Raw genomic sequence first — 20,740 nt, 5'->3', positions numbered from 1 at the left:
GGAGGAGCGGCGGCCGGTTTCCCGACAGCCCGCAGGGGCGCCGGTCCCCAGCTGGCCGCCTCCCCGCGGAGGCGCTCGGGCTGCCTCGCTCGGCTTCTGGCTCGCGCGGTGGTCCTCCCGCCGCGTCCCCAGCCGCCAGCATGTCCGGGGTGCGCGCTGTGCGGATCAGCATCGAGTCGGCCTGCGAGAAGCAGGTCCAGGAGGTGGGCCTGGATGGCACGGAGACCTACCTGCAGCCGCTGTCCATGTCCCAGAACCTGGCGCGTCTGGCGCAGCGGATCGACTTCAGCCAGGGCTCGGGCTCCGAGGAGGAGGAGGCCGGGGGCGCCGAGGGCGATGCGCAGGACTGGGCGGGCGCCGGGGCCAGCGCGGACCAGGACGACGAGGAAGGTAAGGCCCGGGGCTGCCGCTCGCGTCCGCCGGTCTGTCCGGGCGTCCTGCTCCCCGCCCGGGGAATGCCACCCTGCCTCTTCTGTGCTTCGTGAGATGCTGGGTGTCATTGTGAAAGTCAGAGGTTTGTATGAAAGTAACGCCCGCGTAGAACAGTCACTGTGCTCTTTTTTGTTTTGTTTTTGCTAATCCTCACCCGAGGATTTTTTATCCATGGATTTTTAGAGACTGGAAAGGAGAGGGAGAGACACACAGAGAGAAACATCGATGTGAGAGAGAGACAATCAATTGGTTGCCTCCCGCAGGCGCCCCAGGATTGAGCCTGCAACCGAGGCGCCTGCCCTTGACCGGAATCGAACCCGCGACCCTTCAGTCCACAGGCGGATGCTCTAACCACTGAGCCCCAGCCAGGGCTCTTTTTTTTTTTTTTTTTTTTTAATAGCTGGACAATTTAGGGTTTTGTTTTACTATCAGTACTCCGTATCTTTCTGCAAGTTTCCTTGAGTTGGAGCGTTTGAGACCTGTTACTGGTGCAGTGTTTACGTTTTTAATCGAGCTGCTGTCACTTGGCACACTCTGGTTAAGATGTTTCTTTGTGCAGGGTGAATGTTGATAGTAACACCGGTATTGATTGGGGCATGAGATAAAGGTGTAAGTGGTAGACAGCGGCCAAGTCTAGTCGGCCAGGATAAGCATTTGGCTTTTATCAGAAGGACAAAATGGAAGCTTTGGAAGGATTTTAAGTAGACAGATGATTTTGTTTAAAAAGATTACTCAGGATGCTATGTAGTAAATGGAAAACAAAACTGGAAGGAGGGAGGCCAGCTAGAGAATTATAGGAAAAATATGAGTGTTTTGGGGTTCTCATTCTTGTCAAGGATAAAAATATCCACAATTCTTGTTATAGTTGTAGGCAACAGGAGTAGTCATAACGTGAAAAGATAGGTGACGGACTGGGAAAAATATTGGCACCCAGTGGTTAATATCCCTCATATTCAGAGTCCCTTCAACCTGCAAAGGAAAAGACAAGTCACGGGAAAAATAAGCCAAAGATATGAACAGTCAACTCACAGAGGAAAGACCTCAGATCTCTCTAGTAGGGAGAGGCAAGTTAAAACATCATTAAGATACTATTTTCATGCATAAGATTAGCAGAAATTTAAAAGATTGTTAATATCCAGGGTTTGGAATGTGAATTGATAGAGCCTTTTGGGGAAACAATTTGGCGGTTCTATATGTATCAGAATTTTTAAAAATAATTCTTTCTTATTTTATTTTTTAATGTATTTTTATTGTTGATAGTATTACAGATATCTCCCATTTACTCCGCTATCTCCCTCTCCCAACCCTCACTCATCTCCCCCGCCCCCCCCATCTTCACCACCCTATTGGCCATGTCCATGGACTATGCATATATGTATATAAGTTCTTTGGTTTATCTCTTCCCATCCCCCAACCCCACATCCAGGTATGTCAGTGTGTTCCATGTCTCCCTGCTTCGGGTTCCTACTCAATTCATTTTGTTCATTAGATTCCACAAATAAGTGAGTTCATGTGATATTCTCTTTCTCACTTTGGCTTATTAGCATAATATTTTCCAGGTCCATCCATGCTGTCCCAAAGGATAAGAGATCCCTCTGTTTTACAGCTGAATATTATTCCATAGTGTAAATGTCCTACAGCTTTTCTACCCTTTCATCTACTGATGGGCACTTCGGCTGTTTCCAAATCTTAGCTATTGTAAATAATGCTGCTATGAATATAAGGTGCATATATTCTTTCTGATTGGTGTTTTGGGGTTTTTAGGATGTATTCCCAGAAGTGGGATCGCTGGGTCAAACAGAAGTTCCATTTTTAATTTTTTTTTGAGGAAACTCCATACTGTTTTCTGTAATGGCTGCACCAGTCTGCATTCCCACCAGTATTAAACTAATGTTCCCTTTTCTCCACATCCTCACCAGCACTTGTTTGTTGATTTTTTTGATGATAGCCATTCTGATAGGTATGAGGTGATAGTTCATTGTGGGTTTTTGTTTGTTTGTTTGTTTGTTTTGTCAATCCTCACCTGAGGATATTTTTCCCATTGATTTTTAGAGCAAGTGGAAGGGAGGGGAAGAGTCAGAGAGAGAGAAACATCAATATAAGAGAGACACATCCATTGGTTGCCTTCTGCTCATGCCCCGACCAGGGCCAGGGATCAAACCTACAAACTTTGACCTGGAATTGAACCCGGGACCCTTCAGTCCACAGGCCAATGCTCTATCCACTGAGCAAAACTGTCCAGGGCTCTCATTGTGGTTTTAATTTGCGTTTCTCTGATGATTGTTATGTGTCAGAATTTTTAAATGTGCATCTCTTTTGACCCACTAATATTTCGGCTAAAATTTAACCTACATAAAACATAGTACATGTACACAAATGTGTATTCAAGATGTTTACCGCTGCTAGCATTGTTGGATCTAATCTACCTGTCCATTAAATAGGAATGGTTAAACTTATTGTATAGCCATCCTTTAGAGTATCATGCTGTGATAAATGAATGAAGTAAATCTGTATGTGCTGATATGGAAGTGTCTCTAAAACAAATAAATAGGGGTGGGGCGGGGGAAGCAAGTAATAGAAATATAGGAGTATCTATATATAGAAAAGGCTAATATGCTAAGTGTCCCTCCTACCATCCAACTGGTCACTATGACGCGCACTGACCACCAGGAGGCAGATGCTCAACGCAGGAGCTGCCAAGCTGCGGTGACTTGGCAGCAGCGGTTCTCGGGTGACGCACCCCGAAACCAGAGAGGAAGGAGCTGGAGATTCCTTGTGGCGCTGTGTGACTCTGCCTTCAGCCTTGGCTTATATTGTTGCTGGGGCACTGACGGCCCAAATCTGGTTCACTGCACACTTGTGTTTGCTTTCCACACCCTGTGCGGCAGTAACTTTGCAGAGTGCCCTCTTGCACTCCAGGACTCTTTGGGGGATGTTGAGAGCCGGTTTCGGCCGGATCCCTGCCAGCCAGGCCGAGGGACCCCACTCACTCCTCAGATGCCGGAGAGGGACCGCAGGAGGTTGGCTCCAGGGCGTGTTGGGTCCACCTCTCCCATTCCCACCCCCGGCCACCTTCTAATTAATTTCCTTTCAATGTGCAGGAACCCATGCACCAGGTCACTAGTATGTATATAAATACACAGAAAAACATGTGGACCGGTACATCCCAACTGCTAATAATGATTACCTTTCAGGGAGGGAGAAAATTAGGGTGGGGAATAAAGGAAAACTTTCACTTTTTACACTGTAACTGTCTGTTGTTTGAACTGCATACAATAAGCATGTGTTCATGAAGTTTAATTTTAAAAATGATTAAGAAGTTGGAAGATATGGTAATAGTGCATAATATCTGAATGCTACAATTATAGGCCATTTTTATTTTTTATTTTCCTGTATTTTGGAAATTCTCTATAATTCCTTATTCACATTTTAAAAGCTGGAAGAAAGGTTATTTAAAAGGCCTGAATAAATTTATAAAGATATCTGAATGCCTATCTATCATGTTGTAATGTTAGATTTAACCTATGGATATTAGGTATAATTTGTTTTGCTATTGTAGGAATACTAACTTAAATGTTAAAGATTCATGAAAGGGTAGAGAGCATAGGATAAAAGAGGATACAATTTTGAAATAAAATTTATTATTTCTTCTTTTAGAACTTTAAAACCTCTGACTGGGCTTCCTGGCTTCTATTCATTATAACTAATATTCGTGTGTTTCTTTTTTTCTTTTTCTTTTCAGGGTTGGTAAAATTTCAGCCTTCCCTTTGGCCTTGGGACTCAGTGAGGAACAATTTGAGAGGTGCCCTGACAGAGATGTGCGTTCTCTATGATGTTCTCAGTATCGTTAGGGATAAAAAATTTATGACTCTTGATCCTGTTTCTCAGGACGGACTTCCTCCAAAGCAGGTATTTGTGGGCTTTAGCTGGATAATGGTACCATTTTGTTAAATCTCAGGATCACTTTTTAGGCTGTGTGCCTACTGTTCCCTTTTCCTTTCATGCAAAATTAAGTCAAGGTGAAGATTTAAGGACTAACTGGCTCAAAACAGTCATAAAACTGTATATCCTTTATACTGGTATATTATTTTATTAATATTCCTGTGACCCTTGGAAGAGTTAAGTCTCATTAACAATATAATACTTTAAAGTTTCCCAAATCTTAACAAAGTCCTACAGCCTGCATCCTTAGTCTACAATGTATTAAACAAAAATGTTATGACAGAATGGCTTTGGGGTCAGATGGACCTGGGTTCAAATCCTGCCTCTGCCCTCAATAGCCCTGTGACCTTGAGTAAGTTATTTTCTCAGTTTTTCCTTCTAATCCCTCCCCTCATTTTTAGGGCCTGGTTAGAAAACTTAGAAAAGCCGAATTAATGGAGGATATTGAAAGCAAGGATATTGAGATCTGATGAGTATATTCACGGTTTGAGCATTAGAAGATGAAAGGGATGCGGAAAAAGGGTGAATTGGTGAATGAAGAGTCTGAAATCGGGGAGGTCAGCTGAGAAGGTTTTTAAGGAAAGCAAGCATCAGGACCGAGACAAGTTAGTGGCGTGGAGAGGAAATAATTAAGTGAATTACTTAATTACTCATGTGGAAATAGTTTCAGAATCTAGAAACATTGCTTTGGAAGACTTCTTAGAAATCATTGAATCTGCTTCCTTCATCTTTCAGAGAGAAAACTAAGCCCAGAGAGATCAGTGATGTGTTCAGACTGCAGTAAGGCCAGTGGTTAGAGAGCCACGCTGAGACCTCCAGCACCTCATTCATTCATAGCCCACTGCCTTTTCCACCTCTGTGCTTCTCCCAGAAAGGAGTCGCAGGAGTTTCTTGAGCTCTTCAGGAACTTAGAATTAGGTCCTCTAACGTGATCAAAGGATTATTGTGGCATTGCTGTGAAACTTTATGATTTTGACTCTTACATAGCCAGAAAACTTTCTGTTTGGAAGTATGTGTGGTTAATGTGCTACACAAATTGGTGGTGACTACTGATATTTATGTATGTGTATGCAGCACATAGATTTTGATTTCTCATCAGTTTTCCAAAAATTAGCATTCAGTGAAATACATTTAATATTATTGCTGCTTGGTTTCAATATTCATTTGAAAGGCACTTAGGTAGCTCACTGTAATATAAGGTAATTTTACAGCTGTAGTCAGTGGAGTCATTCATTTATTCATTAAATAAAACGTAATGAGCCAGGCATTGTTCTAGGGCCTGTGGATATAATGGTTTCTGCCATCATATAGGTTACAATTCAAGTAGGGATTATAGGCCTTAATCAGAAGTTTAATAAGTGCCACAGAAGAGTATACCCATGAGTGAGGAGTGTCAAGACACAGGAAAGGAACAGCATACAGGAGGGAGGGAGCCTACCCGAGGCTGGGCAGAGTGATGCAGGGGTCTGTTCAGATGAGTAGCCCACTGTGCAGTTTTTGGTTTAACGTAAGTCTTTATTTGAGTTGACCAAAGAAATGGGTTAAGGTTATATTATTATGTGTATTTTCCCCCTCTTTGCTTTAATTTAGGAATCTCTTTAGTAGGTATGTTGTTACTGAGAAAATGTGTGATTTTCAAATCATTTAAAAATAATACAGAATTACACTTTTGGATTGTTTTTGGTAGAATCCTCAGACGTTACAATTGATATCTAAAAAGAAGTCACTTGCTGGAGCAGCACAAATCCTATTGAAGGGTGCAGAAAGACTGACTAAATCAGTTACCGAAAATCAAGAAAATAAGCTACAAAGAGACTTCAACTCTGAGCTTCTGAGATTAAGACAACACTGGAAACTGAGAAAAGTTGGAGATAAAATTCTTGGAGATCTCAGCTACAGAAGTGCAGGTATAGATTACTGTTAAAAACTGTGCTTTTAAATTAAAGTTTGTAAAAATAAGATACAGAATTGATTGTATTGTTACATATCCTATATAATAAAGAGCTAATATGCTAATTAGACCAAACAGCAGAAGGACCTTCTGGACAAAGCCAGAGCTGCAAGGGCCAGGGCGGCCAGGGCTGCGAGGGCCAAGCCCCTTGCATGAATTTCGTGCATCGGACCTCTAGTTCTATAATATGTTGTGTCTCAGTTACATGTTACATATTAAAGTTTTAATTTCTGTAAATTTAGCCTGAAGAAGCTAAATTACTTTTATAGCCTTAGATAAATATATATAAACTAGAGGCCTGTTGCACAAGATTTGTGCACTTGGAAGGGGGGGGTGGTCCCTCAGCCTGGCCGGCACCCTCTCATAGTACGGGAGCCCTCAGGGGATGTCCAACTAACGGGGAGCAGGCCTAAGCAGACAGTGAGACATCCATAGCACTGTGATTGTTGAGCTAATAATAGTAGAGATGAATATATGTTTTTTAATTTGTTTATTTGAGAGAGATAGGAAGGGAGCAAGACAGAGAGAGACAACAATTTGCTGTTTTCACTTATTTACGCCTTCATTGGTTGATTCTTGTATGTGCCTTGACAGGTGATCGAACCCTCAACCTTGATACTCTAACCAACTGAGCTACTCAGCCAGGGCGAGTAGATCAGTATTTTAAAAGGATTAATTTGCCAGAGCAAGTCAGCATTATTCTAAAATTAAAGGAAGGTAGATTGAGGTGGTTAAGTCAAATATTGGAGGACCTGTATGCCTCAGCATTGCTGTGAATTGGGAAATTTTGAATTCTGAAGGCAAAATCCCATTACAAAGATGAATTCAAGATGATAAGACATTTTTACATTTTATTAGGCAGTCTGTAGAAGCTGTACTTTCTAGCTGTGGGCGTTGTAAGTTCTTTCCAACAAATAATTATGTGCAAGTACTTTACCCAATTTCTCTCTGTGGGACAGTCACACAGGATTATAAAAGGATTTGATTACATTCGCTTCTAATTGCAAGAGGATCTTGACCATCCTCCCTTGTTATAAAACAGCAATTACTTGTAATCACCCACTCTTGACATAATACAGCAGTCAAAACAACTTACTGAAACTTTTGCACTGAACAAAAAAACATGAAAAAACCTAGTATATGCACTGTCCTTTTGTCCTTCTCTTGCTGGATTTAGAACACTTCAGTTGCAATCTGATTCTAGAGGCCAAGCTTCAAAAGTATTTAATCTCCAAGGAGTACATTCATTTTGCCCAGCCGGCGTGCCTCAGTGGTTAAGCATTGGTCTATGAACCAGGAGGTCACGATTTGATTCCCCATTAGGGCACATGCCCAGATTGCAGGCTTGATTCCCAATAGGGAGCGTGCAGGAGGTAGCTGATCAATGATTCTCTCTTATCATTGATGTTTCAGTCTCTCTCTCCCTCTCCCTTCCTCTCTGAAATCAATATATATATATATATATATATATATATATATATATATATACATATTTTTTTTTTTTTAAAAAAAGAAGTATATTCATTTTATCAAAATTCCATTGGAATAAAACAATTTGGATGAAGTTTGTATTATAATGATAGCATTAGTAACTACAGAGTGTTATTTTTTTTAAGGTAAATAAAACTTTTCTCCTGCTTTCTTTCTTCCCTTTGCTCACTACCCCTTCCTCTTTCCCCCTGAACACATGTTTTGGTGGGAACTTAATTTATGATTCAATGATGTGGATGTGAAATATTACTTTATACTTAATAATGTATGTTAAATGTGTTCATTGCTTTTTACTCTCCTATTTTTAATACCCTACTAGGATCTCTCTTTCCCCATCATGGTACATTTGAGGTAATAAAGAATACAGATATTGATCTAGATAAGAAGATACCTGAAGATTACTGTCCCTTGGATGTTCAAATTCCTAGTGATTTAGAGGGATCTGCATATATCAAGGTATTTGTCAGAGTATTTTTCAAGTAATTTCTTATTAATAGCCCAGAGACTAATTTGCTAACATTTGTGTATGTGTTTTTATCATATAGGTTTCCATTCAAAAACAGGCTCCAGACATAGGTGATCTGGGCACGGTTAACCTCTTCAAACGGCCTTTGCCCAAATCCAAACCAGGTATAGTTATGTTCTATCCTCTAACTTTTAGTCTTAACTGAGCTTAAACATACAAATAAACTAAAGATAAATATAGATAGGAAAAATAAGTACTTTGAAGTAAGAACAAGTAGAAATGTACTATTTATAATTTGTTAATTAACCATTAGTAAAGAGTTGTGTACTCTTTTTTTTAAAGATTAAACTTATTTATCAGTTTTCTTTACGTAAAAGAAGTAATAATTTCTGTATTTTGGAAAGTATATGCTGTAATATAATGTTTCTGAACTTCTGTTGTATGTATTCAGATCACCATTTGAACTAGTTAATGCATAATATACTTAAATAATTTACACATGTATATGTCTTCTGTCTTTCAGGTTCCCCACATTGGCAGACAAAATTAGAAGCAGCACAAAATGTTCTCTTGTGTAAAGAAATTTTTGCACAGCTCTCTCGGGAAGCTGTTCAAATTAAATCACAGATCCCTCACATTGTGGTGAAAAACCAGATCATCTCTCAGCCCTTTCCAAGTATGAGCAGCCAACCCTTTCGAGATTTATAAATAGGACTTTGTGGTTTGGGGAACAGGATAAAGAGTTGTCAAAGGAACAGTAAGAGCAGATGGGTGGTGTGCTGTCCATAAGGGCAGCTGGGAAAGCATGCAACACAAGCCACACTACTGATTCTATGGCCTAAATAGTGGAACTCCAGATTTTAAACATCGCGTGTTCAAACTTTGCACCAGCAAGGCCATTATTCAACCACAGTTGCTTTGAGGTGTCTCTGCTAATGCCATGTGTGAAAGACTTTTCAGGGATCCTGCCTTATTGTCTATCTGAGATGTCACTTAGAAAATGCTTAATTTATTAAGTACCCATATTTCTAAATTTGTGGAAATTAGATTTTAATTATATGTTTGAAAGGTAGTTAGATTTCCCCTGGTGATCAGTTTGTAGTTAGCTGGGCACTTGTTTTTTACATGAATTCTGAGGAGTATCTTCCTAGATCTGTCAAGGGAATGGGTTTTAGGAATGAAAATCTTCATCCTGGTTCCCTTCATCCTGGAAGCAGGGGAGAGTATTTCTCGCCTCGTTAGTAAGACCAGATACCAACTCTGTTGGGTTTCTTTTTTTTTTTCTTTTCTTTTTTTTAGGTATCATTTTTTTAATTTAAAGGGAAGAAGAAACAAATTAATTAATATATAGCTTCTGTTCACCGGTCTTTAGCCACAGCTCAAGGTCAACAGAATTTGAATTGTTAAAATACATGGTAGTTTATTGCATTCATGAATAGTCATTTTGAAGCCTCCTTTTAAGTTTAGAATGTATCTTTTGAGAATGGACTGTGGTTATACTTTATAAAGACAGGTTGTGCCTTTTCATAGTTTAGATTATTTATATCTGTTCTACTTCTTTTTATAAATAGGCTTGCAGTTATCTATTTCTTTGTGCCATTCCTCAAATGACAAGAAATCCCAAAAATTTGCTACAGAGAAGCAAAGTCCGGAGGACCACCTTTATGTCCTAGAGCATAATTTGCATCTACTGATTAGAGAGGTAATGAAATAAATACTTTTGTTTGCATTGCGGTGAGCATGTCCAGGCAAGTGAATACACGCAAGCTCCCCCTGCCACGTCCTCATTGATCACATAACAATGACATTCACTGTCTGTGATGAGAAAGATTTTTGCTATATGCTTGGGGAATACAGAGATGATCAGAATACAGTCTCTGTTCCCTAGCATAGCTGCTAGTGGTAGAAAGATACCACATGTTTTATAGGGAGGTATAAGAAACGCATGTTAAAGGGCACAGAGGGAAGAATGATTCTGATTGGGTGATCAGGAGAAATGACTTGCCAGAGCCTGTGAACAGGATACTCCTGCTGTCTCGGGACATGTACCACTTACAGGCTATCTAAAACTGTGTTTCCAGAGTGCTGGTTCACAGTTTAGGCCAATTTCAAAAGAACCCATGAGAAACTTTTAATAGAAATACACATGCAGCCTCCCCTGCCTCATCCCTGCGCCTGGTTCAGTTGTTTGTGATGGTATGAGAATCAGTCTTCTTTCCAGTGTCCACAGGTGGCTCTGTAGGAGCCAGGTTTGGGAGCCTCGAATTGAGGGTATAGTGAACTAACTAGTACTGATCGCATGTGTTCTATTGTGAGACCTACTGAAGAATACTTGGTCTTGTACTTTAAAACTTCTAAAATAAAATTAAAAAAAAAACAGCTTGAGAGGGACCCTTCTCTTTACAGACTTGCATTACACATGGCCTCGGTGTTAGCATTTATCTGTGTGCCAAGACTGCCTATGTCAGGGGTGGGCAAACTTTTTGACTCGAGGGCCACAATGGGTTCTTACACTGGACCAGAGGGCCGGAACAAAAGCATGGATGGAGTGGTTGTGTGAACTAATATAAATTCAAAGTAAACATCATTACATAAAAGGGTACGGTCTTTTTTTTTTTTAGTTTTATTCATTTCAAACGGGCCGGATCCGGCCCACGGGCCGTAGTTTGCCCACGGCTGGCCTATGTGGTTCAGATCCGTTGCTTTCATGTTTCCAAATGTGAGCTCTTCTTTGACTAAGCACTGTGTAGTCATTAATATGTGGGTATTGATCGTCTATAACAACTGTTGTTACAGTTTCATAAACAGACCTTGAGTTCCGTCATGATGCCTCATCCAGCAAGTGCACCTTTCGGCCACAAGAGAATGAGACTTTCCGGTCCTCAAGCTTTTGATAAAAATGAAATCAATTCACTACAGTCCAGTGAAGGGCTTCTGGAAAAAATAATTAAACAAGCAAAGCATATTTTTCTGAGGAGTAGGTAAGGATGAGAGAAGTTACTGCGTGCGCGCGTGTGTGTTTTGAAACCACAGCCTTTTTTCCTTTATTATTTATCTCACGTGTTATTTTGGAAATGCTTTAACCTTTCTTCTCAGGGAAAGGAAGGTGGCTGCAGTGTGAGAGTTTATGATCATAAATGGTCCTGTAGGGTTTGGGGCAGACTCAGATCCATGGCCCATGTAACTTAGTATATTTTTTCTAACGTGCTGAGGTTGTGGGCTCTATCCCCTTGATCCCCAGTAGGGGGCGTGCAGGGGGCAGCCGATTGATGTTTCTTTCCTTCCCTTCCTCTCTCTCTAAAATCAATAAAAACGTATTTTTTTAAAAAGTGCAAAAGGAAGATTACTGGCTCTCGAGTTAGACTCCAGGTTTTGTACCCTGGCTCACAGCTCTAACCTTGTAGCACATTACCTAACATCGCTACACTGCTCTTTTTTCTTCTGAAAAATGGAGCTAATAATAGTACCTATTTCACAAGGTTGTTAGTAAGATTAAGTTACATAATTCATGAAAACACTTATAATATTTGCTACATAATTAGCTCTTGAAGAATCTTAGTTCTCATTCATTCCTATTTTGTCTTTCCTGGAGTATAAGATTTTAATTGTGCCCTAGCCGGTTTGGCTCAGTGGATGGAGCGTCGGCCTGCGGACTGGGGGGTCCCAGGTTCGATTCCGGTCAGGGGCATGTACCTTGGTTGCGGGCACATCCCCAGTGGTGGGTGTGCAGGAGGCAGCTGATCGATGTTTCTCTCTCATCGATGTTTCTAGCTCTATCCCTCTCCCTTTCTCTCTGTAGAGAATCAATGGAATATATATTAAAAAAAAAAAAAAAGATTTTAATTGTGCAAAATGTTTTTCTAGCTTCTGATGCAAATGATTACAATTCCATTACAGCATGGGTATGTCCCAAGTCATTTGTTAGCAGAGATCAAGTATTAATATTTATGAATGATTATATTATTTTTAGAGCTGAGATTAGTACCCAACAAGTCTCCTCGCTGTGTTCTGATAAGATTTCCTGGGTGGGAGGAAGCAAGTGGAGTTAAAGGGGACGAGCCTGAGCATGAGAGTGGGCTGCAATGTGAGGCTGAGAACCAGCACTTCAGAGTGATGTGAAGGAGGGCTCCATGCAGCCGGCCTTGCTTTAAAGTCTGTGCTTTCAGACGGTGGTATTTTTAAAATGTCGTCTGGTTTTCAAATCTTCATAAATTGATAAGTGGTTTGTAATCTTACTGTTTTATATGGTGGCTTTTACAAAATTTTTACTTCTTTTCTTTAAAAGGACTGCTGCAACCATTGATAGCTTAGCAAGTCGCATTGAGGACCCTCAGATACAGGCTCACTGGTCAAATATTAATGATGTTTATGAATCTAGTGTGAAAGTCTTAATCACGTCACAAGGTTATGAACAAATATGCAAGTAAGTGTCAAAAATAAGTTCTTCATTTGGAAGAAATAGGGCAAACTTTAATTAATAAAAATTATAATTTTATGTAGACAATTGCCAAAATGTTTTATTCCTAAATATTTACTGTAAAATAAAATGTGGTACCATCAAATGTGGGAATGTATAGTGCTACTTTTTCTGCATTTGTTCATCTAGATTATTTGACTTGGGGTAGTTTGGGTTTCTCATACATGTCATGTGCTAGCAATTTGTGCGTTGGTTTGGAAAAGTGTTGTGACCAGAGTGTTAGTTATTGTCTATTTTATGAGGGTTTTTATTTTGTTTGATCTAAACCAGGTTAATAGTGTTCATAATCTGACTTGTTTGCTGATTATTTCAGGAGAGGGTGAAGAGTTAAAACCTTTTTCCTTTCTATATGAGAATTTGACCTTTGGTTAATTCTCTAGCTCTAGTCCCCTAGTAACCTGATAAGGAAAATGCAATCTCTGTTACTAGGCAACATTGCTTATGGCAAAATGATTGATCTCACATTAAGAAATGGATTGGGACTGGGAGGAATTATCAGTACCCAACAGGAATGCCTGTGGATTTCCATGGATGGGGTGGCTTGTGAAACTGGGCAGTCAGTGTCTATTGTAGGGACCCTGGAAACATGCCTGTGGAGTTGTTACAAGTGAGCGTGGCTCCTGTTGCATCTGAGGTTTGTAAGTCAAGGCAGGTACTACACATACCCGGCGTGGACCTCACCTCGTTCAGCCAGGTGTGCTGCTGCTGTGCTGACAGCTGCATGTCCTGCTGCAAGGACTGCCTCAAGAGGAGCAGCCGACGTTGGCCAGCTGGCAAGCACGGCTCCTCTCCTCTGCCCTTCGTAGACTGGTGTTCAGTGTGGCCTGTGGTGGTCTGCCTGACTCTATGGTTCAGTTGAACCTAAGAAAGCTCCCCACCCCATGGGTGCTGGTGTAGGTTATCAAGTGTCTGCTATTTTCTTTTTCTATGATAAGGGTTGATGTTTGTGGCATTGACAGGGTAATTTGGAACATTTCTGATTTTTAGTGTATGTGTCTATCAAGGTCCATTCAGCTGCAGTTGAACATTGGAGTTGAGCAGATCCGCGTGGTACACAGAGATGGGAGAGTAATCACGCTGTCGCACCAGGAGCAGGAGCTGCAGGACTTCCTTCTGTCTCAGGTGAGAGGTGCAGACTACAGGTCCTGAGTCCCTTCCTCCCATAACCACTTAAAGACCAGAGTGGGTAAGAAGGGGGAATAGTAAATTATAAAAAGAAAACCATTTTTTCTGCCATCTTACTTCTAGTGCATATCTTACAATCTATTATTTAGTTGAAAATGTTGATAAATGTCCTAGATTTGTTTCCACTTAGTGTGTGTTGAAGAGAAAGGATCAGGTCTGAAACTGTCAAACTTTCTCATGTTTGCCCTCCAGGGCCACATGGTGGTGGAGAGGTATTAACCCAAGAAAACCAGAGAAAGCAAGATTAGGTCAAAACCATAGTGACCATTAGCCATAATATTAAATGGAGTATTTAACCGTAAGCCGTATGAAAGCGTTCCCCATGTTAAGGGGCAGTATGAAAGTGCTGGGGTCTAGGCCCAGCTCCACCACACACTTGCTCTGTGACACTGGAGAAACTTCCAGACTTTTAACAAGCGTAAAGTAACAACAGTATCTTCCTTACCTTCCTGGAATTGTGATGATCCAGATACTATATTTTCATATAAAATTCCAAAAAATACTAATGCTCTCCATCCTCGAAGCAATAACATTAGACACTGACGTGTCTTTGGTGCCAAGTAAATGAAATGCATTTGTGAGGAATGGCAGGTCTTGGTGGATTACATCTAAAATGGCTTTGGCCAACTTAGGCACATGCACAGAGATGTATTGGAGGGCTACTGGGTAGATCCCAGGATCAGTGGGAGTCTAGAGACAAGGCTTGCAAATGGACAGGGAGCAGAGGAAGCTAGATGGTGAGACCCACAGCCAGGGCAGTGCCACTGCTGCCATCCTGACACTACTCCCCCCGGCTGGTGGCAGAATGTACTCAAACTGCCCCTGCGTCTCAGTCAGGGTCCTAACAGGCAACACGTGGCACACTCCGGGAGGGTTTATTTCTAAGGATCAATTTACAAAAGTGGGGGTACAGGAGAGCCACCAGGGAAAGTGGTAGCCTGCTGCCAGTAGTAATCATCTAACCAGGCCAATGGGCCAAAGGGATAGAGGAGGGACAAGTAATAGGAACCCTATGGGGATAGTCACGTAGAGCAGAGCACCTTGAGAAGATCAGCAGCCTTTTATCACTGGATACAACAAGCCTAGACAACCTCACAGGAAAGGTACCAGGAAAATAAATACCCTGACCGCACTCTCTTCCCTGCCATCCTGCCGGTTCTCATTACCTGGGTGGCTCCCATTATCTGAGCCCAACCTGGAACCAGAGGACCTGGAAAGCTGTTAACGTAACCATACAGGCCAGGCTCCCGGGCAGAGTAGGCTGGAGTAGACTTGAAGGGTGAATGGAAGATACTCAGTATGCCCTGCTACCTTGAATGTTGCTCTACATGTAGTGATCCAGATGGGAGCATCCAGCTGGTCATGTGCCTGGCCTCAAGCTGCCAGTAGACAGGGAAAGAGAGCATCAGGCTATTTTAGCTTCTGCAGTGGAAGCGGGGGGGTGTGGGGGGGGGTCCTCTCCCTCCTCCCAGTAGTCACACACAGGAGGATTCCTCATTCATGACATAGGGTTTCTGTGCTAGGCAGTGAAAACCCCACCCAAAGTTTACAATCATAACATCAGGTCACTGCAAAGTAAATGTCCATGCTGATGTCAATAAAGTGTCCTTTTTCATTCACAGATGTCGCAGCATCAGGTGCATGCAGTTCAGCAGCTAGCCAAGGTCATGGGCTGGCAAGTTCTGAGTTTCAGTAATCATGTGGGGCTTGGGCCCATAGAGAGCATTGGCAATGCCTCCGCTATAACAGTGGCCTCCCCGAGTGGTGACTATGCTATTTCAGGTATTTTTACTTCTTTGGCAGTTTGGCCTTAATTAGCTTTAATAGTTACATGTACCAAGAGTGATTTATCTCTGCAATGAGTGAGTTCATGTAGTAGTGGTACTGAACAGTATCTGATCATAGCTGTTTTTCAGAGCAACAGGTTATAACTTCTCTTTCAGTAGTTATCAAAATTGTTTGCTTGCAGCAAACACGTTTTCCTGAGAGAACATCTGAAGACTGCCATCACCATTGTTACTCCTGCAGCTCGAAATCTTTAATGGGAAAGAACTTTTTAAAAATGTACTGCTATAGATTTGGGAAGAATGGTATCTGATCCTAAAGATGGTAAAGGGATGGCTAAGAGAGGAATAGGTGTTTTATTAAGCACTTGCTGTGAGTCAGGCACTTTAACAAGCACTTACACTTATTATCTAGTTGACAATTATATTTGGAGTGCTTATGGTTTTCCGGACTTAACGCGATCTTTTTTAATACCTGCTCTAAATATTTGAAAGAGTGGGTAGTTACAAGTTTTTCCCCACAGGATCACAGCTTGTGTATCTGCAAGCTTGGTATTGCTAGATCTTTATTAATAAGAATTTCAAAATACACTATTCTTCTTCCCTAAGTAATAGTTAAAGCTTCATTAACCTAGAGTTCTTAATTCAAAATAATCTTTCTTTCATCCTTCCTTGTCCTGATTTGAACATTTGAGTTTCATTATATATTTGGTGCATACTAATAAACTCATTGAATGATTGGATTATTAAAGTTTTAGAAAGAATCAATTCTGAAAATATCCTATATAATAAAAAGCTAATATGCTAATTAGACTGGACAGTGGAATAACCTTCCAGAAAGACCAGTGGGCGGGGACGCGAGGCAGCCAGGGCTGCCAGGGCCGAGCCCCTTGTACAAATTTCATGCATCAGGCCTCTAGTATAGGACATTTGACTTTCTTAAGCCAAAATTCACCTTGCCACATTTTATAGTACATATGGCAATTCATGAGTATTTATACCAGCCTACTATCCACAAATTAGTAAATTTTAAGCATATCAAACTGAAAAGCACTTTTAAACAGAATTTTCAAGTTGGTAACAGACAAGCTTTTTGTAATCATGGTAGAATGTACGATCTACGTTTTCTATTTTGGAAAAATAGTGTATTGATATTTTGGTTTTGCTCCACAGTGCGCAACGGCCCTGAAAGTGGCAGCAAGATTATGGTTCAGTTTCCACGTAACCAGTGTAAAGACCTCCCAAAAAGTGATGTTCTACAAGATAGCAAATGGAATCATCTGCGTGGCCCATTCAAAGAAGTTCAGTGGAATAAAATGGAGGGTCGAAACTTTGTGTATAAAATGGAGCTGCTTATGTCTGCTCTGAGCCCTTGTCTACTATGATTTTCTTCCAGAAGTTTCCAGAATTTTTTTCCAGGGAAGTTTCCAGAAACTTTGACATGAGGTATTTGCAGATCAAATACAAGCAAAAAGAAGAGAAACCTTCCAAAGAAGTATTGTTTTTAAAAAATGGTAATTGGCAAACGTTTACTTAGCATTTTGGAACCTTCACTTTATAAGTGACAAATGCTTTGTGGAAATTTATGTACAGTTAGTTATAGGGTATACAGTATGGGGAAATGTAAAATAATACTATTTTTATTCAGTTAACTTGAAATGTTACTAACTTATGGGTTTGAATTTGCTTTTTAAAACATTCCTTTGATGTTGACACCAAATAAAACATGGTTAAAAATTCCAGATACTTTCTGAATTTTAACAGCCTAAAGGAGTTGTGTCTTTAATCGAATGGTCTCAGTTCACAATTTGTTAAAAGAAAGATTGCTTAAGAATATTTCAACACTATGGCACAGCTGTCATACTGGAATTCACTAGACAGACCCTCTGCCTAAAGTGTAACAAAGTACATGCCAACCAAAGGAGCCGGCCCGCCCTTCCCTACCAAAGCTATTACACCGAGCACTGGTCTTCTAACGGGCCCCTTCCTCCAGAGGTCTTCTCTGTGCATGCGCGGGTCTAAGGAATGGGCGCCATGAGGACTTTCTCAGCTTTGGGACTTTCTTCCTTGGATCCCTTTTTGGTCCTCACTCCCTGCGAGAGGGCATGCTCCTGCCTCGCCCTGCCTCTGGGACTCCAGCCTTCACCCAGTGGCCCTGGATCGCTTCTTTCAGTTAAAGTCTGGCCCTGTCTTCTGCTATCAGTTCTCTGCGCTTTTTTCATAGGGCAAATACTAATGGATTAATGGATTACATTTTACAAGTAACGTGTGCATTCTTGGAAATAGTGCCTCACATGCCTGAGAAACTTCCCTTAAGAGATTTAGGCTAATGGGCCTTTTGGTACCACTATAAATAATATACAGATAGTGGTTTCTTTATGAGTACAGCTTTCAATTTTTAAAGGATACTCAATAATTTATAACATGACTTTTAAAAGTTACTTTTGAAAGTTCTTCGTATTTCTCCATCTTTTTTCCTTTTAAAAGAAAAATGGAGTTTGTCAGCCATAAAATACCGTAACACCTCCATGTTTTGCTTTCTTTTTTCCCTTTCTGATCAAGATACAGCTATCCATGGAAATTGAAATAGTTGGTAAGAATCTGCAGTTAATTATTTTAAAACTCTTTGGTGCTTCATAATTATGGTAGCCCACAAAAGTTGCCTTAGCTAATTTTACCAAGTTCTCCTGTACAGCTCGTCGCACACGAGGAGTCTTACGTGATTTTGAAAAGCTCACACTGTACTGCAGTGAACCTCAGATTTTCATCCAAGGACTAGCTTTTAATAAACTACCAAAAACTTCCATCCATTGCAAATTGAGACTTTGAAAAATATAATAAAAATGAATCACTAGAAAATTTAAATTTAAAAAAGATACAGCATAAAGCTTCCCTTTTATTATAAAAGACAAAATGGCTATCAGGTATAAAAATTTTTTTTTTTTTTTTTTTTTTTAAATTTTTTTTTTTTAATTAAATTTTTATTGTTCAGATTATTACATTTGTTCCTCTTTTTTTTACCCCCATAACTCCCCTCCTCCCAGTTCCCGCCCCACCCTCCGCCCTCACTCCCCACCCACTGTCCTCATCCATAGGTGCACGATTTTTGTCCAGACTCTTCCCGCATCTCCCACACCCCTTTCCCCCCCAGGAATAGTCAGTCCATTCCCTTTCTATGTCCCTGATTCTATTATAATCAACAGTTCATTCTGTTCATCAGATTATTTATTCACTTGATTCTTAGATTCACTTGTTAGATGCATGTTTGTTGTTCATAATTTGTACCTTTACCTTTTTCTTCCTCTTCCTCTTCTTAAAGGATACCTTTCAGCATTTCATATAATCCTGGTTTGGTGGTGATGAACTCCTTTAGCTTTTCCTTATCTGTGAAGCTCTTTATCTGACCTTCAATTCTGAATGATAGCTTTGCTGGATAAAGTAATCTTGGTTGTAGGTTCTTGGTATTCATCACTTTGAATATTTCTTGCCACTCCCTTCTGGCCTGCAAAGTTTCTGTTGAGAAATCAGCTGACAGTCGTATGGGTATTCCCTTGTAGGTAACTGAGTTTCTTTCTCTTGCTGTTTTTAAGATTCTCTCTTTATCTTTTGCTCTTGGCATTTTAATTATGATGTGTCTTGGTGTGGTCCTCTTTGGATTCCTTTTGTTTGGGGTTCTCCGCGCTTCTTGGACCTGTAAGTCCATTTCTTGCACCAGGTGGGGGAAGTTTTCTGTCATTATTTCTTCAAATAGGTTTTCAATATCTTGCTCTCTCTCATCTTCTGGCACCCCTATAATTCTGATGTTGGTACGCTTGAAGCTGTCCCAGAGGCTCCTTACACTATCCTCGCATTTTTGGATTCTTTTTTCATTTTGCTTTTCCGGTTGGGTGTTTAGGTGCTTTGTTTTCTGTTCCCATGATTATCTTGTCATGAGCCGGTAACAGGACCACACTTGAGTCCTCATGAGAACACATGCACAGATGTTACCACCTGTTCTTTTCAGCTTTGTCTGAGGAATAACTGAAAACCAATGTGATCCTCATATGTCTCCCTTTCCCCGATATTTTAAGGCTTTATTTATTTATTTATTTATTTTTATTGATTTCAGAGAGGAAGGGAGAATGAGAGACAGATAGAAACATCAATGATGAGACAGAATCTCTGACCAGCTGCCTCCTGCATGCTCCATACTGTTCTGTAAGGACACCTTTTTGGTTTCTTAGATCACAGTCTCTGAGGGGACATACTGTTGACAAAGCATGTATGTTCTGTCGAGTGTCCTAGGCACCGCTGAGCGAGGTGGTACAGTGGTCACAGAAAGGACTCCATTGAGTTTAGATTTATATTCTGGAAGCAAAAACTTCAAATAGAAGGAAGAATGATGGTAATAATAAAGTGTTTTTCTGAACTGCTAAAGAATGTTTACTGTTAGAAACCATGTGATCCATTCTATTGTCATCTTAGGTTGCACGAAATAAGCCAGTCAGAGAAAGACAAATATCACGATATTTATATGTGGAATCTAATGAACAAAATAAACTGACAAACAAAATAGGTCCAGAGACAGAAGCATGGGCCAGACTGACAGATCTCAGAGGGGGGGATGAGAGGGGCTGTAAGAGATTAACCAAAGAACATATATGCTTATATGCATAACCCAGACAATAATGTGGTGGCACTATCTTTTTAAAAAATGAATGACAGGCTGCCTGCTTCAAATCATGCAGTATATAGTTGGGGAGAAGGCAAAGCTGAAACAAGATTGGCCATGAGTTGACAATTTTATTGGAGCTGGGTAATTGGTACATGGGAAGTCATAATTTTGCATTTTTGTGCATGTTTGAAATTTTTATAATAAAAGGTTTTTAAGTCTCAGAAACAAGTAAACAAAAACAAATAAATAGAAATGTGCCAGACCCATGACCTTGACTGAGGGGTTTGCTTATGCCCGCAGCTGTGGGACCCTGGCCCTGGGGCCTCTCTCAGCAACAGTAGTCTCACACACAAAGGAG

At 40.6% G+C, this 20,740-nt stretch overlaps 1 protein-coding gene across 2 annotated transcripts; it reads left to right on the top strand.

The window, feature by feature from the left end:
* Positions 1 to 105: 105 nt before the first annotated feature.
* Positions 106 to 17,498, top strand: MED17 (mediator complex subunit 17). Of its 2 annotated transcripts, XM_036324683.1 has the most exons (12): positions 106 to 390; positions 4,175 to 4,341; positions 6,062 to 6,281; positions 8,136 to 8,272; positions 8,362 to 8,446; positions 8,806 to 8,958; positions 9,854 to 9,984; positions 11,079 to 11,263; positions 12,568 to 12,705; positions 13,764 to 13,881; positions 15,567 to 15,726; positions 16,902 to 17,498. In XM_036324683.1, exons 1-12 carry the CDS (start codon positions 141 to 143, stop codon positions 17,111 to 17,113), a joined length of 1,956 nt encoding a protein of 651 aa, XP_036180576.1. In that variant the 5' UTR covers positions 106 to 140; the 3' UTR covers positions 17,114 to 17,498. The 2 variants fall into 2 exon arrangements, with proteins under 2 accessions (XP_036180576.1, XP_036180577.1); XM_036324684.1 differs by lacking the exon at positions 15,567 to 15,726.
* Positions 17,499 to 20,740: the final 3,242 nt, after the last annotated feature.

Source organism: Myotis myotis, unplaced genomic scaffold, assembly GCF_014108235.1.
Source record: "Myotis myotis isolate mMyoMyo1 unplaced genomic scaffold, mMyoMyo1.p scaffold_m19_p_10, whole genome shotgun sequence".
Lineage (NCBI taxonomy): Eukaryota > Metazoa > Chordata > Mammalia > Chiroptera > Vespertilionidae > Myotis > Myotis myotis.
Note: the sequence above shows the minus strand (reverse complement) of the source record. Positions and strands in the feature narration are given on the sequence as shown.

Coding starts and splice junctions, on each gene's coding strand:
- MED17 (XM_036324683.1), top strand. CDS start 141: ATGTCCGGGGTGCGCGCTGTGCGGATCAGCATCGAGTCGGCCTGCGAG. Junction 11,264..12,567: donor CATATTTTTCTGAGGAGTAG/GTAAGGATGAGA, acceptor TTTCTTTAAAAG/GACTGCTGCAACCATTGATA. Junction 13,882..15,566: donor AGGACTTCCTTCTGTCTCAG/GTGAGAGGTGCA, acceptor TTTCATTCACAG/ATGTCGCAGCATCAGGTGCA.